The sequence below is a fragment of the Phyllostomus hastatus genome, unplaced genomic scaffold, assembly GCF_019186645.2.
Source record: "Phyllostomus hastatus isolate PE091 unplaced genomic scaffold, TTU_PhHast_1.1 phas_contig_17, whole genome shotgun sequence".
Lineage (NCBI taxonomy): Eukaryota > Metazoa > Chordata > Mammalia > Chiroptera > Phyllostomidae > Phyllostomus > Phyllostomus hastatus.
The window spans coordinates 21,693,348-21,716,131 of NW_025333664.1; the positions used below are offsets into that span (position 1 = coordinate 21,693,348).

Below are 22,784 nucleotides of genomic sequence, written 5' to 3' on the forward strand. Positions count from 1 at the left end.
TTGACTTTGGGTGGTGAACACAGAGTACAATACACAGGTGATGTGTTGTAGAATTGTACACATGCAACATATATAATTTCATTAACCCTTGTTACCCCAATTAATTCAATAAAAATGTAAAATATAGGTACTCAAAGAAAGAGCGGAGGGACAGCTCAGGTTCCCAGCTCTCCGTTTATTGCCTCAGCAGTGTGGGAGGGAGCGGAGGAGCACCCCTGGCGGTCGGTCACAGGCCCACAGACCGGCGAGAGTCTCACAGGGCAGGGTGTGAGCCTGTGCTCTGTTTTGTTCCGTCATTGGATGTCCTCCTAAAATGCGGCTTTATTGCCACGTCAATGCAAGTGTCACTGCTGAAACCTGGCTTTCAATAGCTAGAGCCAGTTCACCCATTCAATAATGGAATAAATAACTATTGAGCACCACCTGTATGCCAGGTGCTGCTCTCTGCACTGCGGCAGCCATGAACAAGAGTGACAAATTGCTCACACTCATACAGCTTACCTTATGGTTGGGGGAATCCGGTAACAAACATAACCGGCCAAAATGAACGTGTAATATCAGATGGTGATCGCTGCTCTAAAGAAAACGCAACAGCGATGTGGTGGAGAGCAATGGGCAAGGGGAAATGGTGGTCAGGCAAGACCTCGCTGAGAAAAGAAACTAGAACTAAGAGGGCATGGCGACTCAGCTGCACGGAGACCTGGAGAATAGCATTCAGGTCAGTGGACCAACCACTGCAGAGGCTGAGCCGGGAAGGAGCTTGTTTGGCGGGAGTAAGGCAGGCTGGTGGGACTAAGAAACGGGCACAGGAGAATGGTGAGATGAGGCTGGAGGCCGGTTCAGGTGGACAGGGAGCGAGCAATAGCAACAGGAGCAAACCAAAGACCTCCCACTTGCACACTGATAGCCAAAATGATCGTCTCCAATCGTGAATTCCTCAATAAAACATGCCACTGGCGATTTTACAAGCTGGGGATCCATTCCGTTCCCCAGGAGCCAGACCTTCAAGTGCTCGATATGTTCATTTTATTTGCCCTTTACCTCCACCTTCTGGTTATCCTCGGTATGTCCACGCCAAAGTCGACACAATGGCTTAGTGCAGGCATCCACTGGGCTCTGTGTGACTCCGAGCCCAGAACCTTACCAAAACCCTCCTAAATCCTACTGGTGTGCTCAACTAGATTAAGATCAGGGAACTTCACACTATACACAGAGATGAGCCTTAGAACAAGAAACTTATATTTACTCGATTAGCTGGACTGAGTGCCAGAATAGGCTTTTCAAACGTCCCCTGCTAAAATTTAAAAATGCCTGGTCATCTAACACTGCCTGCGTTATGCCTGCTCACACAGTTTATCACGCTCAATTCTCCCCCTTTGGGGCACTTTACACCTTCGCAAAAATGCTCTGGAGACACCCGTTCCTGCCATTAAAGGCAACACCAAGCGATTTCCCCCTCCTCCTCCCCACCTGCACACAGCTGCTCTCACTCCTGCTGCCCTGTACTGCTCAGTAACCGGGGGTGGGCGGGCTGACCGCAGATGCCAGCGTGGGACCCTTTCATTATCTAGTCCCCCTGCCCCACCAACCATGGCCCCAAGTATGCTGATTTGGAATCTGGATGAAGCTTCGCCCAAATTCCAAGGACACAAGGGCCAACTCCTCACTAATAACAATGATGAACTTTCACTCGAGGTGGAGGCAAGGCACCCAGCTTCGCAGACACTATGGTGTGGACAGTGAGTCGTGGGCAGAGTAACTTAAAACTGATACTCCTGAGAAACACCTCAAACACCTGGCCGGGCCTTCCCACTGGGTGCTGTCAGCCCAGGGCTCAACCCTGCTGACCCCTGGGCAACTCCCCTCGCTCCCTGCTCCTTCCCATGCACCCACAACGGTGGGATTCAGCCACAATGACCATGACCATGACCCATCATTGTATGGCCTTTTTGCCACGCTTCGATCTTTTGGGGCTCATTTGTCTCCTAGGGTGGGTATGGGACATTCCCAACCCAAACTGATGAGCCACGGGGCCACCTTCCATGCTCTTGGCCAGCCGGCCTCTGCAGCCAAGACTACCAGGAAGATGGGCTCCCACCCACATGAGGAGGGCTCCGTGCCTGTTCAGGAGAGGACAGGTGAGAGGGATGCTTCTGGAAAACAGGCTGTCAAGCCCGTCCGAATGGGGTTCATCTGGGCTGGATTCCTGTCTCTCCTGTACTGGGAACTCGGGTTGCCACAGAACAAAAAAGGGAAGAAACCGTGCCCCAGACGTGACTCAAGGTCTCGGGCATAAGCAAGCATAGGCTCCAAGACCCCCCGCAGATTGCCTGAGTGCTGGGTGGGCCTTGGGGACAAAACTCCCCTGGTGTGGAGAAAGGGGGCTTCTCCGCAGAAGTGCAATGTGGCTAGAGGAAGTGTGGGAGGCAGAATAGTGTCCCCTCAAAGAAATCCACATCCCAGTCGCTGGAACCTGTGAATACCTCACGATACATGGCAAAGGGGGGCAGCGCTCACAATGAAATTTTCATTTACAGACTGTGGGTAGACTTGTGGATGTTAAAGGCGATGCTGGTGGGAAGTCAGGAGACAACGAGCAACACAACACTGCAAAACGGAGGCTAGGGGTCCTGTACCTGTGGCTTAGGGGACCCGTGTCCTGCTGTGTGGAAAGACCTTGTAAGCCATGAACCTGAACACTCAGGTTTCCAAGCAAAGTGTTGCAGGGGAAGCCTGATTTCTTGCTGCTTATAGTAAAATGTGAAAAAAGAGAGATAAATTGAGGAGAGAACTGTTACCCCAAAAGCAAGCACAATTTGATGGTTTTAGAAATACCCAAGCTACCCAAATGGCAAAGGATGCTAACATTAAGAGACTCAATGTTAGGACAACATGCTCTGGCCCTGGTTAGTGTGGCTCAGTGGATTGAGTGCTGCCCTGTAAACCAAAGAATCGCTGGTTCAAATCCCAGTCAGGGCACAGGTCTGGGTTGTGGGTCAGATTCCTAGTAGGGGATGCATGAGAGGCAACCACACATTGATGTTTTTCTCCCTCTCTTTCTCTTTCCCTCTCTAAAAATAAATAAAATATTTTTAAAAATAAAAAGAGAATAAAATAACTGTAAATGAGGATATGAGAAATTGGAACCCTGTGGGAAAGTAAAACAGTAACTTTCTGCAGCCCAGGCAAACCCTAAAGGGCCTGACAGCTGACGGCCACCCGCCACGGCACTCCCAGTGACCCGAGCAGCAAGCCCGTGCTCCAAGGGGGATCTGGATGGTGCATGGAGTGGGGACCTGTGCCTCACTGTGCACCTGAGCATTAGTTTGTGTACGTGTCCATACATAGCTGGGGTGAGGCCATGGACAGACAGACAGTGGGACTAGACGAGAGACGGCCATCGCAATGAGGGCCCAGCCAGTCCCCATGTGTACCAAACTCAGGGAGTCTCCCCTCTCCCCTGGCCCTTGTCGGCACCAGTCTGAACAGGTCTGGGCACAACCTGGGCAGGAACCTGGGCTTCCACTGCACCAGGAAGGGGGGGCTGGAGCCACAGAGCCATGGAGATTCAGGCAGGGGTCAGTGTGGCATTCCTCAGGAAGTTGTGCAGCCAGCACAGCTGCCCTCATGTGAAGACAAAGTCCATTACTACTGCATCTTCTCACAAGGCCTGCCGGGAATCCCCAGGCACCGGCAAAGTGCAAATGCAAATCCAGCTTTATTGGCAAAAAGAAACGGTAGACCTGACTGGAAATTCCCACCTGGCCCAAGCAGCAGCACCAAACCAAGAGGAGGAGGGAGAGAGGGAGGACAGAGGGGAAGGATGAGGGGGAGGCAGACGAGTGGGGTCTGAATGCGGATGTGGCCTGGGAAGGAGACGACTCAAGGCTCCAGCGGTAGGGGAGAGAGCAGGGAAGCAGGGGCAGCCGTGGCCCTGCCACCTAGAAGGGTAGCAGCTCTTCCACGGGGATGTTGAGGGTGACGTCCATGTCTGGGGTACACCTGGCAGGAAAGAGCAAAGAGGGGGCGTGAGAGGCCAAGGTCAGGAGCCAGAGTTATAGGGTGGGCAAGCATGTCCTCGGGGAAGCCCTGCTCTTTAGAACACAGGCACTTGCTTGGGGAGCCCCACCCAAAACACATCTGCAACCTCGCAGCCCAACTGTGTGAGGGCGTGCCCGTGCACAGCACAACACACTCGCTCGGAAAAGGGGCGGGTGTGACAGGACTGACAAGGCCCTGCAGAGACCACGGTCAAGAGGGAGCAGGAAGCCGGTTCTGAAACACTGGGGCCCCTCGGGTCAAACGCTGTCTTTGGAGTCGGTGACCCGTGTGGAGACCCGGCTCCAAGCCACCCCGAGCACCCTGTCACCCCTCTCAGAGCCCCTCCTCTCCAGCTGGCACCCGTGCACCTCGCTGTGGGACAGAGCCGGGGGGCCTCCGTCCCTCATCAGCCAACGGGGAGTAACTCGACCTCAGCCGGTGGCAGGGGACTGCATGGGATCACGCCGGCGTGTGGTGAGGGCTCGGCAAGTGACGGGCAGTACTCTTCCCGCACCGGGAGCGAGAGGAACGGTTCCACCGAGGCCCCTGCACAGCGATCACGTACTTGGGTCTCCGGAGCAGAACGTCTGCAAACACGATCTCTCGCGGGTCCTGGACCTGGGCTCGGAGCTGTCCCACCTCGGCCCTCAATTTGGGTATTTCCTGCTTGAACTGGTTGGTGAACTGAGGGGAAGAGCAGGGGAAACTGAGAAGCCAAATTCCCCCCAACCGAAGGAAGAAGAGAGCAAGATGGACGAGGAGTACAGACATTCAGAGAAGTGGCCTGGGCTTCGTCCCCAGGAATCGGGGGACTCCAGAGAGGGGCCGCTCGGGCAGGGCGGGCCTGGCTCACAAGTCAGGGACGATGTTCGATGGTCCTCAGAAAGGGGAGGGGACTGCGGAGAATGGAGACATTGCAAAGCGGGGGGACAGTGCGTGGTAATGAAGGTTAATGAGGGCTGGCAGAGACGGTGAAGGCCACTGACACAGACAGATGATGAAGGCGCAAGATGATGAAAATGAAGAGGCTAATGATGGTGAAGTTCATTAACACAAGTAATGAGTGATGGTCAAGACAAGAATTGAGGGGTGAAGATAGGGGGTGGCTAGTGACAGGAAAATGATGGTGGAGTGGGCACTGCTTGGTGATGTCACCAATGGGTCATGCCCAGTGATGAGAGTTCACAAGGCAAGGCCTAAGCCACCCCAAATCCCCTTCTCAGATGAGTGACAAGTGACAGTAATGGCACCGGCAAGGAGAAGGGCCAACACCAGACTCCCGAGAACTCCTGAGCACCAGATCAGGACCAGCTTGCCGCCACGGGTCCTGGGGACTGCCCACCCTCCTGCTCCCTCACAGACTGACCGTCACCGTCCCTGCCCACTCACTTCTCTGAACTTGTCTGCGTGCTTCACCATGTTATGGTTTTCCGCGGTCTTCTGCAGAAGAACCTCCTGGCAGGGCTGCTGGGTTTTCTGTGAATGAAGCAGAGTCTGGCCCCCTCGTGCCTCTCTTCCTGCACAGCAGTGCATGGCAGAGGCCAGTGGGGGCGCAGGGGACCTGGAGGCAGAGGATGGGGAAGAAGGCAGGCCTGGGTGGAGGGCCCGGATACACACCACAGCCGCCGGCAACTCACCACCACCAGGGAGTTCAGAAGCTTTTTTCTCTTCATCTGAATCTCACAAGACAAAGACTCCAGGACCTTTTTGAGCATCTCGTTCAAGTCATCCAACTCATCCTGGGGACCAGCAGAAGCATGTTGGCCACCAGCCCTGCCTCCCCGCTGGTCCAACAGGGCAAAGCCAGGGACTCACATACCTGCTGGTTGTCCTTCACCTGCCGCAGCTGGTGCACGAGGTTGTCGATGCGGACCACCTTGACCGGGTACTCATGGTCCATGTAAGTGCTCAGGAAGTTCACTTCCTCCTGCGTCTTCTTGATCTTGGCACTCAGCTGCTCCACCTGCTGCTTCAGGTCTGGAGAGGTCAGGAGGGGCAGGAGGCAGGATCCTCCCTCCAGGACCCCCTCCCACGGAGGCAAAGCTCTCCTTGGCCAATGGATTGGGTTCTGGGCTGAAGCCAGCTTACACAAGGCTGGGAGGTGGTGAAAAAGTCAAGGCCCCGGAGAGTCTTTTACCCCCACAGAAGAAGCCGTACAGGGTGTGAAAGAGAAACGAAGCTGGTGCAGCATCCCAAGACTAGTCCCAGCTCTACCACTGACTTGCACTGTGACCCTCACCAAGACCGTCCCTGTCCGGACATCAGTCCCCTCATACACACATCCCCAACACGGCAAGCCCAGGGAGACAGGGCGACACTGGCTCCCAAGACCCAGCCACAGCAGGATTAGGTCTCCCCTGCCGTCCTCCTCGGAGGGGATCCCCAGTATCTGAGGCTGTCTGACACTCCATCCCTCCACTCAGGCGGCCTCATAGTCTGCTCAGGGGAAAGCAGCCATGGGCTCAGCAGGATAAACGCCGGGGGACCTGGCACCTGGCCCAGGCACTGACTCCCAGAGCCACCTTGGCAGGAAACAGAGGCAGGCTCAGACTGGATTCTGGCCCCTAGCTGTGCATCCTTCGGCAGGCCACTTCACTTCTCTTAGCCTCAGTTTCCTCATCTGTGAAACAGGAGAACATTCCCTGCCTCACAGGTGGTTGAAACGACAGAGTGTGCCCATAAAAACGAAGACACGTGGGGCCTGGAAGTGCCAAATGCTCCACTGGCCGGCTATCAGCCCTGGATCTCTGTCCTTCCACCGGCCTAAGAAGGGAACTGATGGGCCCGGTGGTTCCAGGACAGCAGGCACCAGGTGAGCGCCCTGCAGATGACCTCCCCAGAGGGCCAGGTGAAGATCGAGAAGCTTTTCGCATGGGTTCTTACAGCTCATCTTGGAGTCCTCCTTCTCCTTCCACTCTTGCAGCTCACACTTCATCTGCTGCAGCTTCTTCTCGTTTGAGTACGCCAGGAGGTGGACGATGGTCTGTGGGAGTGGCAGGGTTGGCTTGCGCCACCGAGAGCATGGCCACTTGGGGGACTCAGCACTGCCCAAGAGGGGTCCCCAAACCCAACCCCACTCCCAGGCTGAGAAACCTTCCAGAGGTCGGAAAGCAGTCACCCACTTCCCTACCCCCTCCCACAGTTCCCCTTAACTCCCGCTTCAGCCAGCAGCCCCACCACCCAGCCGGGCACGCAGGCCCAAACCCAGGCATCCGTCTCTACCCTCTCTCACCCAGAACGTCACCGAGTGGTACGGACTTTATACCCCAAACTGCACTAAGAGCCACACCTTTCTCTCTACCGCCACTACCTTACTCAAGTTCTCTTCATTTCCGGTCTGAAATGTGGCAACAGCTACCCCTGACTGGTCCTCTCCTCTGACTGATCCTCCATGCAGAAGTCAGAATGTGTCTTTAAAAAACGGCAACCTTCTCCCTCTCCTATTTGAAACCTTCCAATGGCTCCCCGCTGCCCTGTAAACGAGGCCCTCCCCCATCTGGCCTGGGCCAGTCTCACCTCCCTCCGATCCCCTCCTCACACCTACTGTCTGGCCACGCTACACAACACGTGGCACCTCGGGCTGGCCAAGCTCCTTCTCACCCCAGGCCCATGTAGCCATTTCCTCTGCCTGGAACACTCACCTGCTCTCTGCCAGCTAATACCTATGGCTGCATGTGCCAACCCAAGCATCACTTCCTCCAGGAAGCCTTCCTGATCCTCCCGTGTCTGGGTTAGAGAGCCCCACTGTGCTCTGAGTCCTGAGTCCCCATCACAGTACACCCAAGTGTCTTTCTAACTGCTTGTGACCCCACTAGAATGAGAGCTCGATATGGACAAGGTGTCCCACTGATCACTGTTTCCCAAGGGCCTACAGGAAGTTCTCAGGATGAAAAAAAATGAATGGATCAATGGGAGGAAATCAGACAGCGACTCTGTCTAGGTAGGGAAAATATTCCACTGAGTTTCCTTGGGCTGAATAACCCCGCATGCCCTTGGTCTCTGTTATGGGCTGAATTGTATCCCTCCCACCCCACCTCAAATTCGTGTATTGAAGCTCTAACCCCCAACATGACTGAATTTGGAGATAAGCCCTTTAGGAAGGTAGTTAAGGATAAATGAGATCAAAAGGATAGGACCCTAGTCCAATAGGACTGGTGTCCTTATAAGAAGAGGAAGAGATGCCAGAGATCTCTCGCTCCCGGTGAGCACAGAGATGAGGCCACGTGACGACACACAAGAGGCATCTGCCTACACCCCAGGGACAGAGACCTCACCAGACGTCAACCCTACTGGCATCTCGATCTTAGACTTCTAGCCTCTAGAACTGTGAAAAATAAACTTTGGTTTTTTAAGCCAAAACTTCTGTGGTATTTTGCTTATGGCAGCCGAAGCAGACCAACCAAGTTCCCAAAACTTAATTTTCTCTTCACCTCACAGGCTCTGGGGAACTCAGCCTCCCTTCTTCCTGGGCCAACTGCGGTCAGAGAGGGCACTCACTTCTCCATTAAACCACTTTCTCTGCCTCTCCTTCGGCCCCAACTCCTGGGTCCCCTGTGAACCTTTAGCCTCTCACCACAGCTTCACCCAGTTTCTCCTGGTGGAGGCTGAGGACATTCCCTGGGCTCTCTGCAGAGTCACTCTTCACCCGTGGACCGGAAGTGCCACCACTGGATGAGGGTGGTAATCGCAGCTGGTGGAAGGAACACAGATCCTGGCACCAGACGGCCTGGGCTCAAATCTCAACTCTGACCCTTGCTAGCTGGATGACCTTGAAAGTGACCTTGAGCAAGTCACCTAGTCTGTGTACCCATTTCTTCATATGTAAAATTAAAAATAATAATAATAATGCCCACCCACAAGGTTGTTGTAAGGATACTTGAGTATACACAAAGCACTTAGTATTACACTGTGGAAGTATTTGCTGCTGCCTGGTTGCGATAGCAGCGACTTTCTCTTGTACACCTACTGTGTACCAAGTGCAAACCGCCTGCCACCTTTGGAATGGGTGCTATTGAGCCCTATTTTACAGAGCTCAGAGGTCAACTCCAAGCCTCCCAGCTACTAAGTACTGACATCAGGATGAGCCTCGCCAAACCCGGTCTGATTTCGAAGCCCTGGTAGCTGTGCAACCGGCCGGAAGAGGCCAGGAGAGGGCGCCAGAGCGCTCAGGAGGGCGGCGTGGTGGGCAGGTCCCAGACCTAGAGGGCAGAGGCGGGGCTGTAAGGCCACCGGTGAGGCCTCACCCCAAAGACGTTCTGCTGCTGCAGCATGCTGCGCATTTTCCGGGCTGAGCTGTCCTCCATGTCCTGGATGGTTTTGATCAGATCCTGATTGAGCTTGGTGAGGAAGTCCTCCTGGTTGCAGAGCTCCTGGAGTGAGATCTGCCGGTTCCTGAGCATCACCTGCAGGCGGAGGGAAGCGTATGGGGGCGGTGCTGCACCAGGCGGCCAGAGCTTCCCGGAGTCTGGGGACCATTTCCCTCCCGTCGCACACTCGCCTCCTAGTGGCCTCGATTTGCAACTGCGGCCTGGGCTGGGAGGCGGCTCCCCATTGTCTACGGGTCACGGCACCTCCAACTATTTCATCCATTCGGAAATGCCCATTTCCCCATCATTTTACATCTCTAATGCAAGGATGCAACTTCCAGTTAGTGCGTGTCGCAGTCTAACTGACATATATTTTATTAGTGGGTAAATAAAATAAAGGTGTGCCTTATTATCAATGGCTCCCTAGAATCAATGAAATGTAGTAGTAATAATCATTATAATAGAAAATGCCCCAGGTAGGTAAAAAAGGTGATGGGCCATGTCTGGAGGAGAAGCAAGGAGGCAGACTGAATGATAATTGCTAGCATTTCCCATCAGGCAGCTGAGCTGAGTACCCTTTCATCTCATTCAACGCCCCTGTGGAAACAGCAAGGGTCTAAGGGCTTAAGTTCCGTCCAGCAGATACCTAGAATCCACAGCACCACCACCAACAACAACAACTGTTGAGGACCTACTGTGTGTCTGAGCACTGTGCCTCATTTGGCACATGGCACATGGTGTCAGTTCATCCTCTAACAATCCTGTGTTTACTAACTCAATTTTACCGACAGGTGTAAGCTCAGACAGGTTAAGTGACTTGCCGCAAGTCACACAGCCAGGAAGTGGGAGGGAGCCCGAGGAACTGGAAAGGCAGACCTCTGAGTCTGAGTGTGCCTGTCTTTCCACTACACTGAGACAAGGAGCTGAGTGGGCTTAAAGCTGCAAGGCGTGGCTGAACCTCCCAGTGATTAAGAGGTAGATGTTAGGCCAAGACGCACTTAGCTTCAAATCTCAGCTCTGTCACTTACCACCTAAAGGAAACAGGGTGAGTTAAGTCCCCAGAGCCCCACTATACTCATTTCAAACATGGATAACTAACATTCACTTCAGAGAGCTGCTGTGGAAAAAACATTAGTGAGATCATATTCACAATCAGGCCACTTAGTGGCAACACTTTGCACACTCAGTGTGCAATCAGTGAAAAGGAGCTGCTGATACTCTCGCGGCTCTAACCTTCCACCTCTGCCGTACCTCTGTGCTCTTCCCTTATTCCTTCTCGTTTTCCTTATTTCTCCGTCCTTTGCCAGAACCCTCCCGCCTTACTATCCCTCAGCTCCTCTATTCCTCACATAATAGTAAGAGTCAGGGGGCAAACCTATGGGGTGCTCATTATGTGCCTGGAACAGTGTTAAGCCCGTCACACCTACCACCTCACCTGGCACTATGATTAGCCCCACCTTAGAGATGCAGAAACTGAGGGTCAGCGAGAGTCGGTAAGTTACCTGAGGTCACTCCACTATCTTGCCTCCACATCTCCACCCCAAAATATCTCCAAAACTGGCCCACAGGAACCAGAAGCATTTTGTGAAAAAGGCCAGTCTCTGGCCCACTGAGAATCTGTGCTTTTAACACACCCCACTCCCAGTCACTCGGATAAACTGTGGAATTAATAGCCCCTGCTCTAGAAATGGATCTTCTCTCGCCACTTATTATCAATGGCTCCCTAGAATCAATGAAATGTAGTAGTAATAGTCATTATAATAGAAAATGCCCCAGATAGGTAAAAAAGGTGATGGGCCATGTCTGGAGGAGAAGCAAGGAGGCAGACTGAATGATAATTGCTAACATCTCGCCACTAGATCTAGTGTAGAAACCTTTCTTTGCTTCTTTCCTGACCCTTACACCAATCTGTAACTACTAATTATAGTTTATAATTACGTCTTCCCCGCTCCCAATTTGTTTTTCTCCAAGGACTTATCACCACCCAACAAAACATATTTTTCTTATTATCTTGTTTCCTGTCTGTCCCCCCTAGCATGTCACAGCCAAGAGGGCAGGGGCATCAGTCGTTTTGTCACAATTCTTATCTCCGGCACACAGGACGTCGCCCAGAGCCCCTAAGTGTGGGCTGAATGAGCTGACGAGTACCTATTCTCCGGGTGTTTTAGATTCACTTATGTCTCCCGCCACTAAAGCGGAAGCGCCATAACAGCACAAATTCTGAGTGCCATGTTCATGGCTATGTCCCCAGCACCTGGCATGGTGCCTGGCACACAGTAGACACTCTCTCTCGAGTTGTAGATTGAATAAATAATCGTCCTGAGGCTGAGAGGCAGAGTCAGGATCCTACTCCATCTTCAAGAACAAACCAAGTGGATGGTTTCTACTCCCTTCCTGTTTCCCCCTTGTCTCCACAAGTCCATTCTCCACACGGCAGCAGCACCTCAGGACTCCTGTGAAAATCGGGGTCAGGTCACATCCCCACTCTACTCAGGAGCCCTCCAGGGTCTTCCTGTTTAAATACACCATGTGGAATCGTGGACCATGGAGCCGCACACAAGCAATCCCGCTCATCTCGCATCCCAGCATCTTTCCCCTCATCAACTGCTCCGGACACGCAAACCTCACCCCAGCTCGGGGCCTCTGCGCTGCCGCTCCTCTGCCCGGAGCACTCCTCCCTCAGGTGTTACCACTGTAGCAGCCTTCCCTGACCACCCTGTCCGAAACAGTCATGGCCACTCTCCCCTCTGCGCCTCTCTAGGCTCCTCACCTTATCATTATGCCTCTTCATAAGCCGTTAGCATCACATGTACTACACACTTGTTTGTTGTCTGTCTCCCCCAGTAGAATGCGAGTGTCAGAGGCCATAGGACTGGTGAATCCCCGCACTTGGCACAGGCCTGGGGCACAGTACCGTATTTTACCATGCACAATCTGCACTTTTTGCCCAAATTTTTGAGGGGAAAATAAGGATGCACATTATATATGAGTGGTACTAACTCTGTATCTACATAAATGTTTTTAATTCTTATATTTATGCTTAGGCGTTAAAAGTGTAACTCTAGTCCTGGCTGGTGTGGCTCAGTGGATTGAGCACCAGCCTGCAAACTGAAAGGTCGCTGGTTCAGTTCCCAGTCAGGGCATGTGCCTGGGGTACAGCCCAGGTTCCCAGTTGGAGTGTGCAAGAGACAATGATTAATGTCTCTCTTGCATATCGGTGTTTCTCTCCCTCTCTTTCTCCCTCCCTTCCCTTCTCTCTAAAAATAAATAAATAAAATATTTTAAAAAATAAAAGTGTAACTCTAGAAAGCAATAACTATCCGTATGCAAAATAATACCCTGGAATATGAAAATTGTTTTTGTTTCTAAATATAAATAAATAAACTGAATTTAAAAATTATAACTAAAGATTCTTTTCCTGAGTTTGGCCCAAAAACATGGGTGAACATTACACTTGGGAGTGCATTATACACGGCACAATACGGTGAGTGTTCAATAAATATTTGTTGACTAAGTAAACAAATGAATGATTACAAGAGGCAGTGTTAGAAACTGGGAGGAGCACAGGTTTTCGAGCCAAATTGTCTCAGTTCATTTTTTATCAAACAAAAACACATGAACCCTTCTAAAGTCAGACTAACAGTAACATCAGAAATACAAGTTCCTCCTTTAAGAATGCTGGGCTGCCTCTCAATTGTTTTGCAAAAATTGAAGGTTAAAGGAAAGAAAGACTTCAAAGCAAATACATTTTTTGCTATTTGTTTATATAGTAATCACTGTTCACTGAGCTATTAAACACTTTCTTGGAGAAATTAAGAATTCTTCCACGGTATTTTGTAATGCTTATAGTGGTTAGTACTATACTTTTTGCTATAGACACGAAAGCTCACTCCTTTTTTTAGTTATTTCAAATATTTTGAAACATCATTCAGAAGCTGTAAAAAACAATGGTTGGTGAGAAAATTAATGATTCAAAATTCTATCAGTTGATGTAAACAAATTAATAGTACTATTCTAAGCCTTGTTTCAAGAGGCACTGTATTCCATGATAGGAATTTCCTAAAAATGAACTGGCCACAGACTGCATTCCTAATGCAGGGAAGTGAAAAGGGATTCTGATTCTTTCCTGAGTCCCAAACACAGCGGCACTTTGCTGCACTGGCTTTGACCCCTGGAACTGCCATTTTCAAGCAGTGTGACCTCACTCAAGTCATTTATCTCCCTACACCTCAGTTTTCTCATCTGTAGAATAGGGACGATGACGAGTGTGTCCACGGAGCTGCTGTGAAGAGGAAATGGGTCAGGTCAGACTCACAAAGCGCTCTGAGCATGTCTGCTACCCCCATCCCCACCCCCACACCCGGGCCCCAGAGCCCGAGGGAGGATGCTCCGAATACCTTCAGTAGCCGGAATTTGGCCTTTGCAGAGTCCAACCGCATTCCCAGAGGTTCCTGTGGATTCCTCAGCTGGCCTGTCCTCAACATAGTGGGCTTGGAGTACCCTAGGGCGTGGGACAGGGCACAGAGTGAGGGCACAGGCAGGCCTGGGATCAGGTCCCGGGGAACACGCAATCCACAAGAGATGGCCCAGGCTCCCAGCCCTGCACACTCACAGCTTTATACTGTGGGACAGTGAGGCACAGGATGGAACTCACACCCACCAGGAGGCTCCTGGGCCCCACTCTGGGCCTCAACGTAAGGGCGGGAGCAGCCCAGGGAACTTCCCTGTACGCAGTGACCATGGGTGTGGACAGAGGGGAGGAGGAGCACAGGAAACAGCCAGGTGCCCCCACCACCTCTCCCACCAATGGGGCCACCAGCAAGCTCAAACAGGGTAGGGACTGAGAACAAGAACTAAGGAGCCAGACAGCCTGGAGCTGGAATCTAGGCTCTACCTTCTATGAGCCGTGTGACCTTGTGCAGGTCTCACAGTCTCTCTGTCCCTCCATCACCCCCTCTGCAAAACAGAAATAACCATCCTGCCTAGCTGATAGGGGTGTCCTGAAAATTAAGTAAGAAGTTACTGTGTTTTAAAGTGTTTGGGGCCCTGGCTGGTGTAGCTCAGTGGATTGAGTGCAGGCTGCGAACCAAAGCATCGCAGGTTCAATTCCCAGTCAGGGCACATGCCTGGGTTGCAGGCCACAGCCCCCAGCAACCGCACATTGATGTTTCTCTCTCTCCTTCTCCCTCCCTTCCCTCTCTAAAAATAAATAAATAAAATCTTTTTAAAAAATAAAGTGTTTGGAAGAGTAGCTAAAATATTGAGTGCTGGATACACATTACTAGCCGTCTGTTCCCACCAATGACCTGGGAGTGGGCCTCAGGACCACGTGATCAAAGGCTGACGCAAAACCCCAACCGGCTACCACGGACTTACGAGCTGTGGTCCTGCCAGAAAGGCAGGTCAGGGAAACGATCCCGGTCAGAACGAGGCACTCAGACGGCCTGTTCCGAGAACCCCTGCTCCCTCTCGGCGTGTCCTGCAGCGGCAGGAGACACATCACCCAAGTCACCACAAATGCTGCAGCCAAGTTCTCAGGCCCCACCAGAGTCCCTGGTTTACGTCAAAAATATATAATTTCTAATGAACCGATACCCTTAGTCCTGGAAAATTTTAGTATTAAGTATTGAAGCGATGAAGTAAACTCAAACGGTTTTGTGTGGACGTACGAATGCCCTGTACAGCGGTCCCCCCTTCTCCCAGGTTTCAGTGACTCGCGGTCAGCCGCGATCCGAAACCATACGACGGCAAATTCCAGAAAGAAACAACTCCCAAGTTTTCCACTGTCCACCGTTCTGAGCAGCCTGAGGAAATTTCACACCGTGCAGCTCGCCCCACCCGGGGCCTGAACCCTCCCTTCGCCCAGCATCTCCACACTCCACACGCCCCCTGCCCCTCAGTCACGCGGTGGCCATCTGCATCGTCGTCTTCAGAGCCGCGGAGGGACCACAGTGCCTCCGTGCACACGCGTGTGCCCTCCCTTCCCTCGACAGCACCCCCAAGCAGGAGAGCCGTGCTGCTGGCAATTCAGACACGCCACAGAGAGGCTGCCAAGGGCTTCCTTCTAGTGAAAGGTGAAAGTGCTCAACAAGGAAAGAAAAAAATCATATGCTGAGGTCGCTGCGGTCTGCGATGAGAACAAGTCTTCTATCCGTGAAATTGTGAAGAAGGAAAAATAAATTTGTGCCAGTTTTGCTGTCGCACCTCAGGCTGCACGAGTGACAGCCGCAGTGCACAGTGCTTGCTTAGTCAGGATGGGAAAGGCATGAAACCGCGTGTGGAAGACATGACATCATCACGGCTGGGCGATCCTCATGCTGCCCTGTCGTCAGAAGGACAGCAGCAGTCCAGTGCTCTGTCACAAGGCCTGCTTCCCTCACCTCGCTGCAACGCGGGGCGCAGATGTTGTATCATCCAAGAAGGGTCAGCACAGTACAATAGATTTTTTTAAGAGGATCTATTTTCGTAAGATTTTATTTATTTTAGGAGAGAGGGGTAGGGAAGGAGAGAGAGAGAGAAACATCAGTGTGTGGTTGCCTCTCCTGCACCCCCCACAGGGGATCTGCCCACAACCCAGGCCTGTGCCCTGACTGGGAATCGAACCGGTGACACTTTGGTTCTCAGGGCGGCACTCAACCGACTGAGCAACACCGCCCAGGGCACACAATAGATTTTTTGAGATACAACCTTCACATAACTTTTAATATAGTATATTGTTATGATTGTTCTGCTTTTTTTTCTTTTCCATAGCAGAATGATTCTACATATTTATCATGAAAATCACCCAATCCAATTTTCAGGTCCCTTAAGGGCTAATTTTTGGCTAAGTATATGTTTAGGATTAGACATGAACCAAAGGTCATAATTACAGGGAATGATGTTTCGGTCTCAATAAAATAAAGATCTTTCTAATAACAGGGTTGTCTATACCCAGAGTGGGCTGTGCCAGTGAGGGGAGGTACCAGTGGGTGGCAGGCTCCCATCCCCGCAGCAGCTCCCGCACAGTCCTGGTGCCCACCTGTCAGGAGACCGAACTGTATTCCCCCTTATTATGATTATCACCTATCACAGGAATGTCCGCGTGGCTGCCTGTGCTCTTGGTGGCCGCCTCTCGCTGTAGTGTCTGCTTGTCACAATAGTGGTACCTCTCCAGGCAACAGCTGCCTCTGGCACTAGTAGCTGCCTATCACTGATTGTTCTACTTTATTAGTGTAATATTTTTTAACCTTTTAAATTTTTATTTATTTATTTTTAGAGATGGGGGAGAGAGAAAGAGAGGGAGAGTAACACTGCCATGTGAGAGAAACAACTATCCTCTTGCACACCCCCTATTGGGGACCTGGCCCGAAATTGCAGGCATGTGCCCTGACAGGGAATCAAACTGTCCGCCTTTAGGTCAGCTGACTGGCACTCAATCCACTGAGCCACACCAGCTAGAGCTAAATTCCAAAACTTTTAAAAGAACTTAAGATTAACTGTATTTAGGGATTTATTTATTATATGTATGAGATTTACTTTAATAACCAATGGTTTTTGTTAATCAGATAAGTGAATTACTTAGAAATGAAAATGAATATACTTATTTTTAAATGAACCTTAAAAGATTTAGGGGAATTTAACCAAGTTCCAAAATCCCCCTTACAAGTATTTATAAAAATAATAAGATTTATAAATTGAACTTAAGTACTTAGGAAAATCTATAGCTTTAATCATGAGTATTTCTGCCCTGGCTGGTGTGGCTCAGTGGGCTGAGCACCAGACTGGGAACCAAAGGGTCGCTGGTTTGATTCCCAGTCAGGGCACATGCCTGGGTTGCGGGCCAGGTCCCTAGTAGGGGGCACACAGGAGGCAACCACACAATGATGTTTCTCTCCCTTTCTCCCTCCCTTCCCCTCTGTCTAAAAATAAAATAAATAAAATATTTTTTAAATGAGTATTTCTTTTCATTAATGGTAGTAATCCTGGTTTATCTTCTTTTTAAATTAAACTTTTTAGGATAAGTTCAGGTTACATGCAGTTTTAAAAAACAATACAGAGAAATCCTATGTACCTTTAACTCAGTTTCTCCCAACAGTAGCATCTTGAAAAACTAATTACAGTATCACAACCAGGATATTGACATTAAGACAGGCAAGATACAGAACAATTCCTAACCACAGGATCACTCATGTTGCCTTTTATAACCATACCCACTTCCCTCCCCTTACCATCCTCTCCTTACCTCTGTCTCTGTACCCTAAGAATCCCTAATCTGCCCTGGCTGGCGTAGCTAGGTGGATTGAGCGTGGGCTGCAAACCAAAGTGTCACAGGCTCGATTCCCAGCCAGGGTACATGCCTGGGTTGCAGGCCATAGCCCCCAGCAACCACACATTGATGTTTCTCTCTCTCTATCTCCCTCCCTTCCCTCTCTAAAAATAAATAAATAAAATCTTTAAAAGAATCCCTAATCTGTTCTCCATTTGTATAATTTTGTCATTCCCAGAATGTCATATAAATGGAATCATAAAGTATGTAAGTTCTGAGACTGGCCTTTCTTTTTTTTTTAACTCAGTAAAATTCTCTGGAGATTCATCCAGGTCATTAAGTGTATCAATAGTGCTTTCCTTTTTATTGCCAACTAGCGCGCCATGGTATGGAGGTACCGCAGATTATTCAACCATTCACCCACTAAAAGACACCTGGATTGTTTCCAGTTTGGGGGTACTATAAATAAGGCCGCTATGAAATATTCATGCTCTGGTCTTGGTGTGACAGTAAGTTTTCATTCCTCTGAAATGCATGCATAAAAGTGCAATTGTTGGATCATTATGGGAAGTGCACGTTCAGTTTCATTAAAAACTGCCACGTTCTTTTCTAGCATGGCTGCACCATTTTATACTCCCACCAGCAATGAATGCATCATACAGTTTCTCCTCTTTGCCAGCATTTGATGTTATCACTATATTTTCATTTTAACCATTCTGAGAGGTGTGCAGTGACAACCCACTGTAGTTGAATTTGCATATCCCTAATGGATAATGATGTTGAACATCTTTTCATGTGCTTATTTACCATCTGTATATCCTCCTCAGTGAAATGTCTCTTTATGTCTTTTGCCCGTTTCCTAAATGAATAGTTTTTCTGTTGAGTTTTGAGAATTTTTTGAAAGATTTTATTTATTTATTTTTAGACAAAGAGGAAGGGAGGAAGAAAGAGAAAGGGAAAAACATCAATGTGTGGTTGCCTCTCACATGCCTCCACTGGGGATATGATCCACAACCCAGGCATGTGCCCTGACTGGGAATTGAACCAGCACCCCTTTGGTTGGCAAGCCAGCGCTCAATCCACTGAGCCACACCAGCCAGGGCTTGAGAATTCTTGATGTATTCTACACAGCAGTCTTTTGTCAAATATGTGGGTTTGCAAATATTTTCCCCAAGTCTGTAGCTTGTCTTTTCATCCTCTTAACAGAAGTTTTCATAGAACAAAAGGTTTTTGTTTGTTTTTTTTCAATGAAGTCCAACTTATCTGTTTATTTCATTTTTCTGTTACGGATCAAGCAGTCTGTACTCTTTACTTGGCCTAGAGATTTTTCTTTCCTATTTTTTTTTAATGTTTACACTTTTAAATTATTTTTCTTTTTTTTAAAGATTTTATTTATTTATTTTTAGAAAGGGGAGGGGAGGGACAGAAACATCAATGTGTGGTTGCCTCTGAAAATGGTCCGTTCACCAGGACTGAACACCGATGAGTACGCTTCTAAGTTATCGTGTCTTCCAGTGGAATCCAGCCTGAGCATTACATACTGAACTATGTGTTACTTAACTACAAACAACTTTCCTTTTACTTTACAGTTAGGGCATTATGTTAACTTTTTATTATATATGTAGTAGGTTATATTACCTATGAAGTTTATTCCAGGACACTAAAGGAATATCACAAAATAGTAGTTATTAAAGGAGTGTTGGGTCTGGTGAGGTTAAGCAATGATACTTTAAAGAAATCTCACTCAGCCCTGCTCGGTGGACTGAGCATTGGCCTATGAACTGAGCCAAAAGGGTCACTGGTAGGATTCCCAGTCAGGGTACATACCTGGGTTATGGGCTGGTCCCTAGCTGGGGTGCATGTGAGAGGCAACCAGTCGATGTAGAGGCAACCAGTCAATGTTTCTCTCACACATCCATGTTTTTCTCCCTTTTTTTCTCCCTCCCTCCCCACTCTCTAAAAGTAAATAAATAAAATCTAAAAAGATCTCAATTAACTCTCACGACAATCCTATCAGGAAAGTGTAAGTGTCCTCTTTTTACAAATGAGAAAACTGAAGCTCAGAAAGATAAATGCCTTTCCCAAGACAGTAAATGGCAGAGCCAAGATATGAAGCCATGTCTGCCTGAGCCAAGGCCTCAGAACTCCCCTGGCAGAAATGACAGCGATGTGGCCGAGATCATCCTGCATTCACCAAGCCCTGTTTTCTCTTCCTCCTGGACACAGAGCGGGACTACATTTCCCACCTTCCTCTGCGCTAACAGGTGGTCAGATGACTGAGTTGAAGCCACTGGAATATATAAGTGGGAGTGATACTGTATCACTTCAAATCTGGGCCATATTCTTGCTCTCTCTCTGTTCTGTTTCTGCTGCTGGATGCAGAAGTATCCAGCAGAGGACTTCAGTGCCTTACAAAATGTCACAGCCACAAGGTTAAAGGAGTCCAGGTCCCTGAATAATCATGTAGAAAAGATTTCCTTCTCCTGCCCAGATCCACAAATGTACTTTGACATATCTGAGACATAAGCTACTGTATTAACACTTGAAATCTGATTGTTGATTAAAGTAACCCGCCTACTGCAACATACAAGGGGGGACCCAAAAAACAATTTATTTATAAAAAATTGTGTATTTGTTCTTACATGTTTAAACTTGTCACCTTTCAAATACTCTCCATTTGACACAATACACATATCAAGACTTTTTCTACTGCTTAAAACAGTTTTTGAACTCGTCGATTTTGATGCCTATAGCGCTGCTGCCGTGTTTTATTTCACCTCTTGCACATCCACAAAATATTTCCCTTTGAGGACTTTTTCATTTGGGGAAACAAAAAAAAATTCACTCGGGGCAAGACTGGGTGAATAGGAATGGTGGGGCATGAGGGTCATGTTGTTTTTGGTCAAAAACTGCTGAACACTCAGCACAGTGCGGCAGGTGTGCTCCTACATCACCCGTCATGAAATGGGCAAACATGTTGAAAGTCTTCAAAAAAAAATTCACTGAAGCCAAACGCAGTCTCTCACAACAATGCCAGCTGGTACACTGATACAGACGGATTTCTAGAACACTCACCCATTGGGAGAAGCCTGTACTACAAGGTGCTCACCTTCCAGAAGATAATTCCAGGGGGTTTTTTGGGGACCCCCTCAGAAACGGTATCACCAAGAGCCAAGAACATCCCCTGTCCTATCCCCAACTCCCACACCAGCCCCCAAGTGACTCTGCTCACCTGGCTGGATGCTAATCCAAGTCTTCATTTTGCTTTTCTTGGGGCCACTGGTTTGTAGGACTGGAAGCAGAGTGGATGGCTTGACTTTCGGCTTAGGCTGCTGCCATGGACCACAATCCTACCAGTCATAACAGAATCAGTCACACAGCCTGGTGGGTTCAAACCCCAGTTTCACCCCTTACAGATATCTGTGACCTTGAGCAAGTGACTTTACCTCTCAGGACCTCAATTTTCTCATCTTTAAACTGGCTCTAATTATAAACCGACCTCCATAGGTTGGTGCGAGAATTCTGAGAGATATTTATAAAGTATGTGGTAAGTGTCCCATAAACGCTATCACTTTTTTTATCTGCCAGAGTTTACTAAGCACATTCCAAGCTGTGAGGTGTTAAGAACAGTGAGAAACAGAAAGTATGGGAAAGACCCAATGGGAAACCAGAGCAGCAATCAAACATAAATAAGAGAGCAACATAATATACCCTTATATTCTGATAAGGTAGTGAGAAAACTGAGGTTCGGAGTCATGCGCCAGTCCCACAGCAAATGTGTGACACAGTAGGTCCTGGAACTCAGGTGTCCAGACTCTACCACCCGGGACAGTGGCTTCCGCAGGAACAGCAGGCTGAGGATCAGCGAGCCCCCCTCCCGCGCCCTGACCATCCCGAACTCACCAGAATCGGAAACTTATGGACTGTGGAGCGACTCCCAGAATGAAAAGGTCTGGAAAAAGTTGAGACAGGAAAGAACTTCTATCATTCCCAACCCATGGGGATGCAAGCACGGGACGTGAAAAAGGCTTGGAGTCTCGAATCCAAAACTGCAGTTTACTAGGGACTCAAGCCAAGCCAGAACCCAGAGAGCAGCAGTGAGAGGCGGGGCTACGGGGATGTAGGCGGAGAGAGGGCGGGGTCAAAGTCCGGGGAGGACCTCCCAGCAAGAGCTGGGCAGGAGGACACGCATGCGTACTTCACCACATCTCTACGCTCCTTTTACCTACTTCGGAAAGACGCTCGCCATTGGAGAAAATGGATGAAGCGCCGTAAGTCTGTGGGCCACTGATCTCTTGGGATGTCTATTTATTCGGCTTCTTCTCCATCTTCCTTGTCTCAGCGAGGATCGCCTGATAACTCAGGCCACTCAAATTTCCCCTGGAGACTCGATGCTCCCTCTTGGTCTGCGTCTCCAAGGAAACGGACGCAGACTACCGAGCGCCTGGAGGGTCTAATCTCGCAGGGCAAAATGTAGCTCTCTATACATTCTTCTCATCTTGGTTTCAAATATCCCTCAGCAGGTCCCGCCCAACATCCTAAAGAACTATGTCATATTTCTTTCTCATCAAGCCTACATCACTTCCTTCCCCATCCATACTCTTGACTTTGCTTCCTATTTCACTTAGAAAGTCACAGAACCAGTGAACTCAAAGGTTCACATCACCTCATTTGCCCACCTACTCTCCTCCCTCCTTGGACTATTTATTTTGTCTACTAAGACCGATTCCTACAATTATGCACTGAATCCTATTCTCGCTTTCTCTAAGATACTTCCCCAGCAATTCACCCCGTTTTCTCCCATCATCCTCTCCTCTGTATTATTCCCATTGGCATATCAATATATTTTAATGTTTTCTATTAAAAAAATAGTGATCCCTGGCTGGTGTGGCTCAACTAGTTGGAGCATCACCCTGTAACCAAAGGTTGCAAGTTCAATTCCTGGTCAGGACACACATGTAGGCTGCGGTTCAGTCCCAGGTCCGGGCGTGTACAGGAGGCAGCCGATGGATGCTCCCCTCTCACATGGATGTTCCTCTTCCCCTTTCTCTCTAAAAGCAATGAAAAATGTCCTTGGGAGAGGATTAAAATTTTTTTTAAATAGCGACCACTTTCGTTCAGCCCCCCTCCCATTTCTGCTTCACAGCAAAACTGAGGTTTGCCTACGTTGCTTCCCATTCCTTTCTCCCTCT

General features: G+C 49.4%; 1 protein-coding gene across 1 annotated transcript; it reads right to left on the bottom strand.

Moving 5' to 3' along the window:
- Positions 1-3,718: 3,718 nt before the first annotated feature.
- On the bottom strand, positions 3,719-21,673 carry CUNH20orf96 (chromosome unknown C20orf96 homolog). Its single transcript, XM_045833326.1, has 10 exons — positions 21,496-21,673; positions 20,825-20,942; positions 13,745-13,848; positions 9,285-9,443; positions 6,925-7,024; positions 5,861-6,018; positions 5,679-5,780; positions 5,431-5,517; positions 4,607-4,725; positions 3,719-4,002 (listed from the first exon to the last, which is right to left on the bottom strand). The coding sequence occupies exons 2-10, from the start codon at positions 20,850-20,852 to the stop codon at positions 3,942-3,944; spliced, it is 918 nt and encodes a 305-aa protein (XP_045689282.1). The 5' UTR covers positions 20,853-20,942; positions 21,496-21,673; the 3' UTR covers positions 3,719-3,941.
- Positions 21,674-22,784: the final 1,111 nt, after the last annotated feature.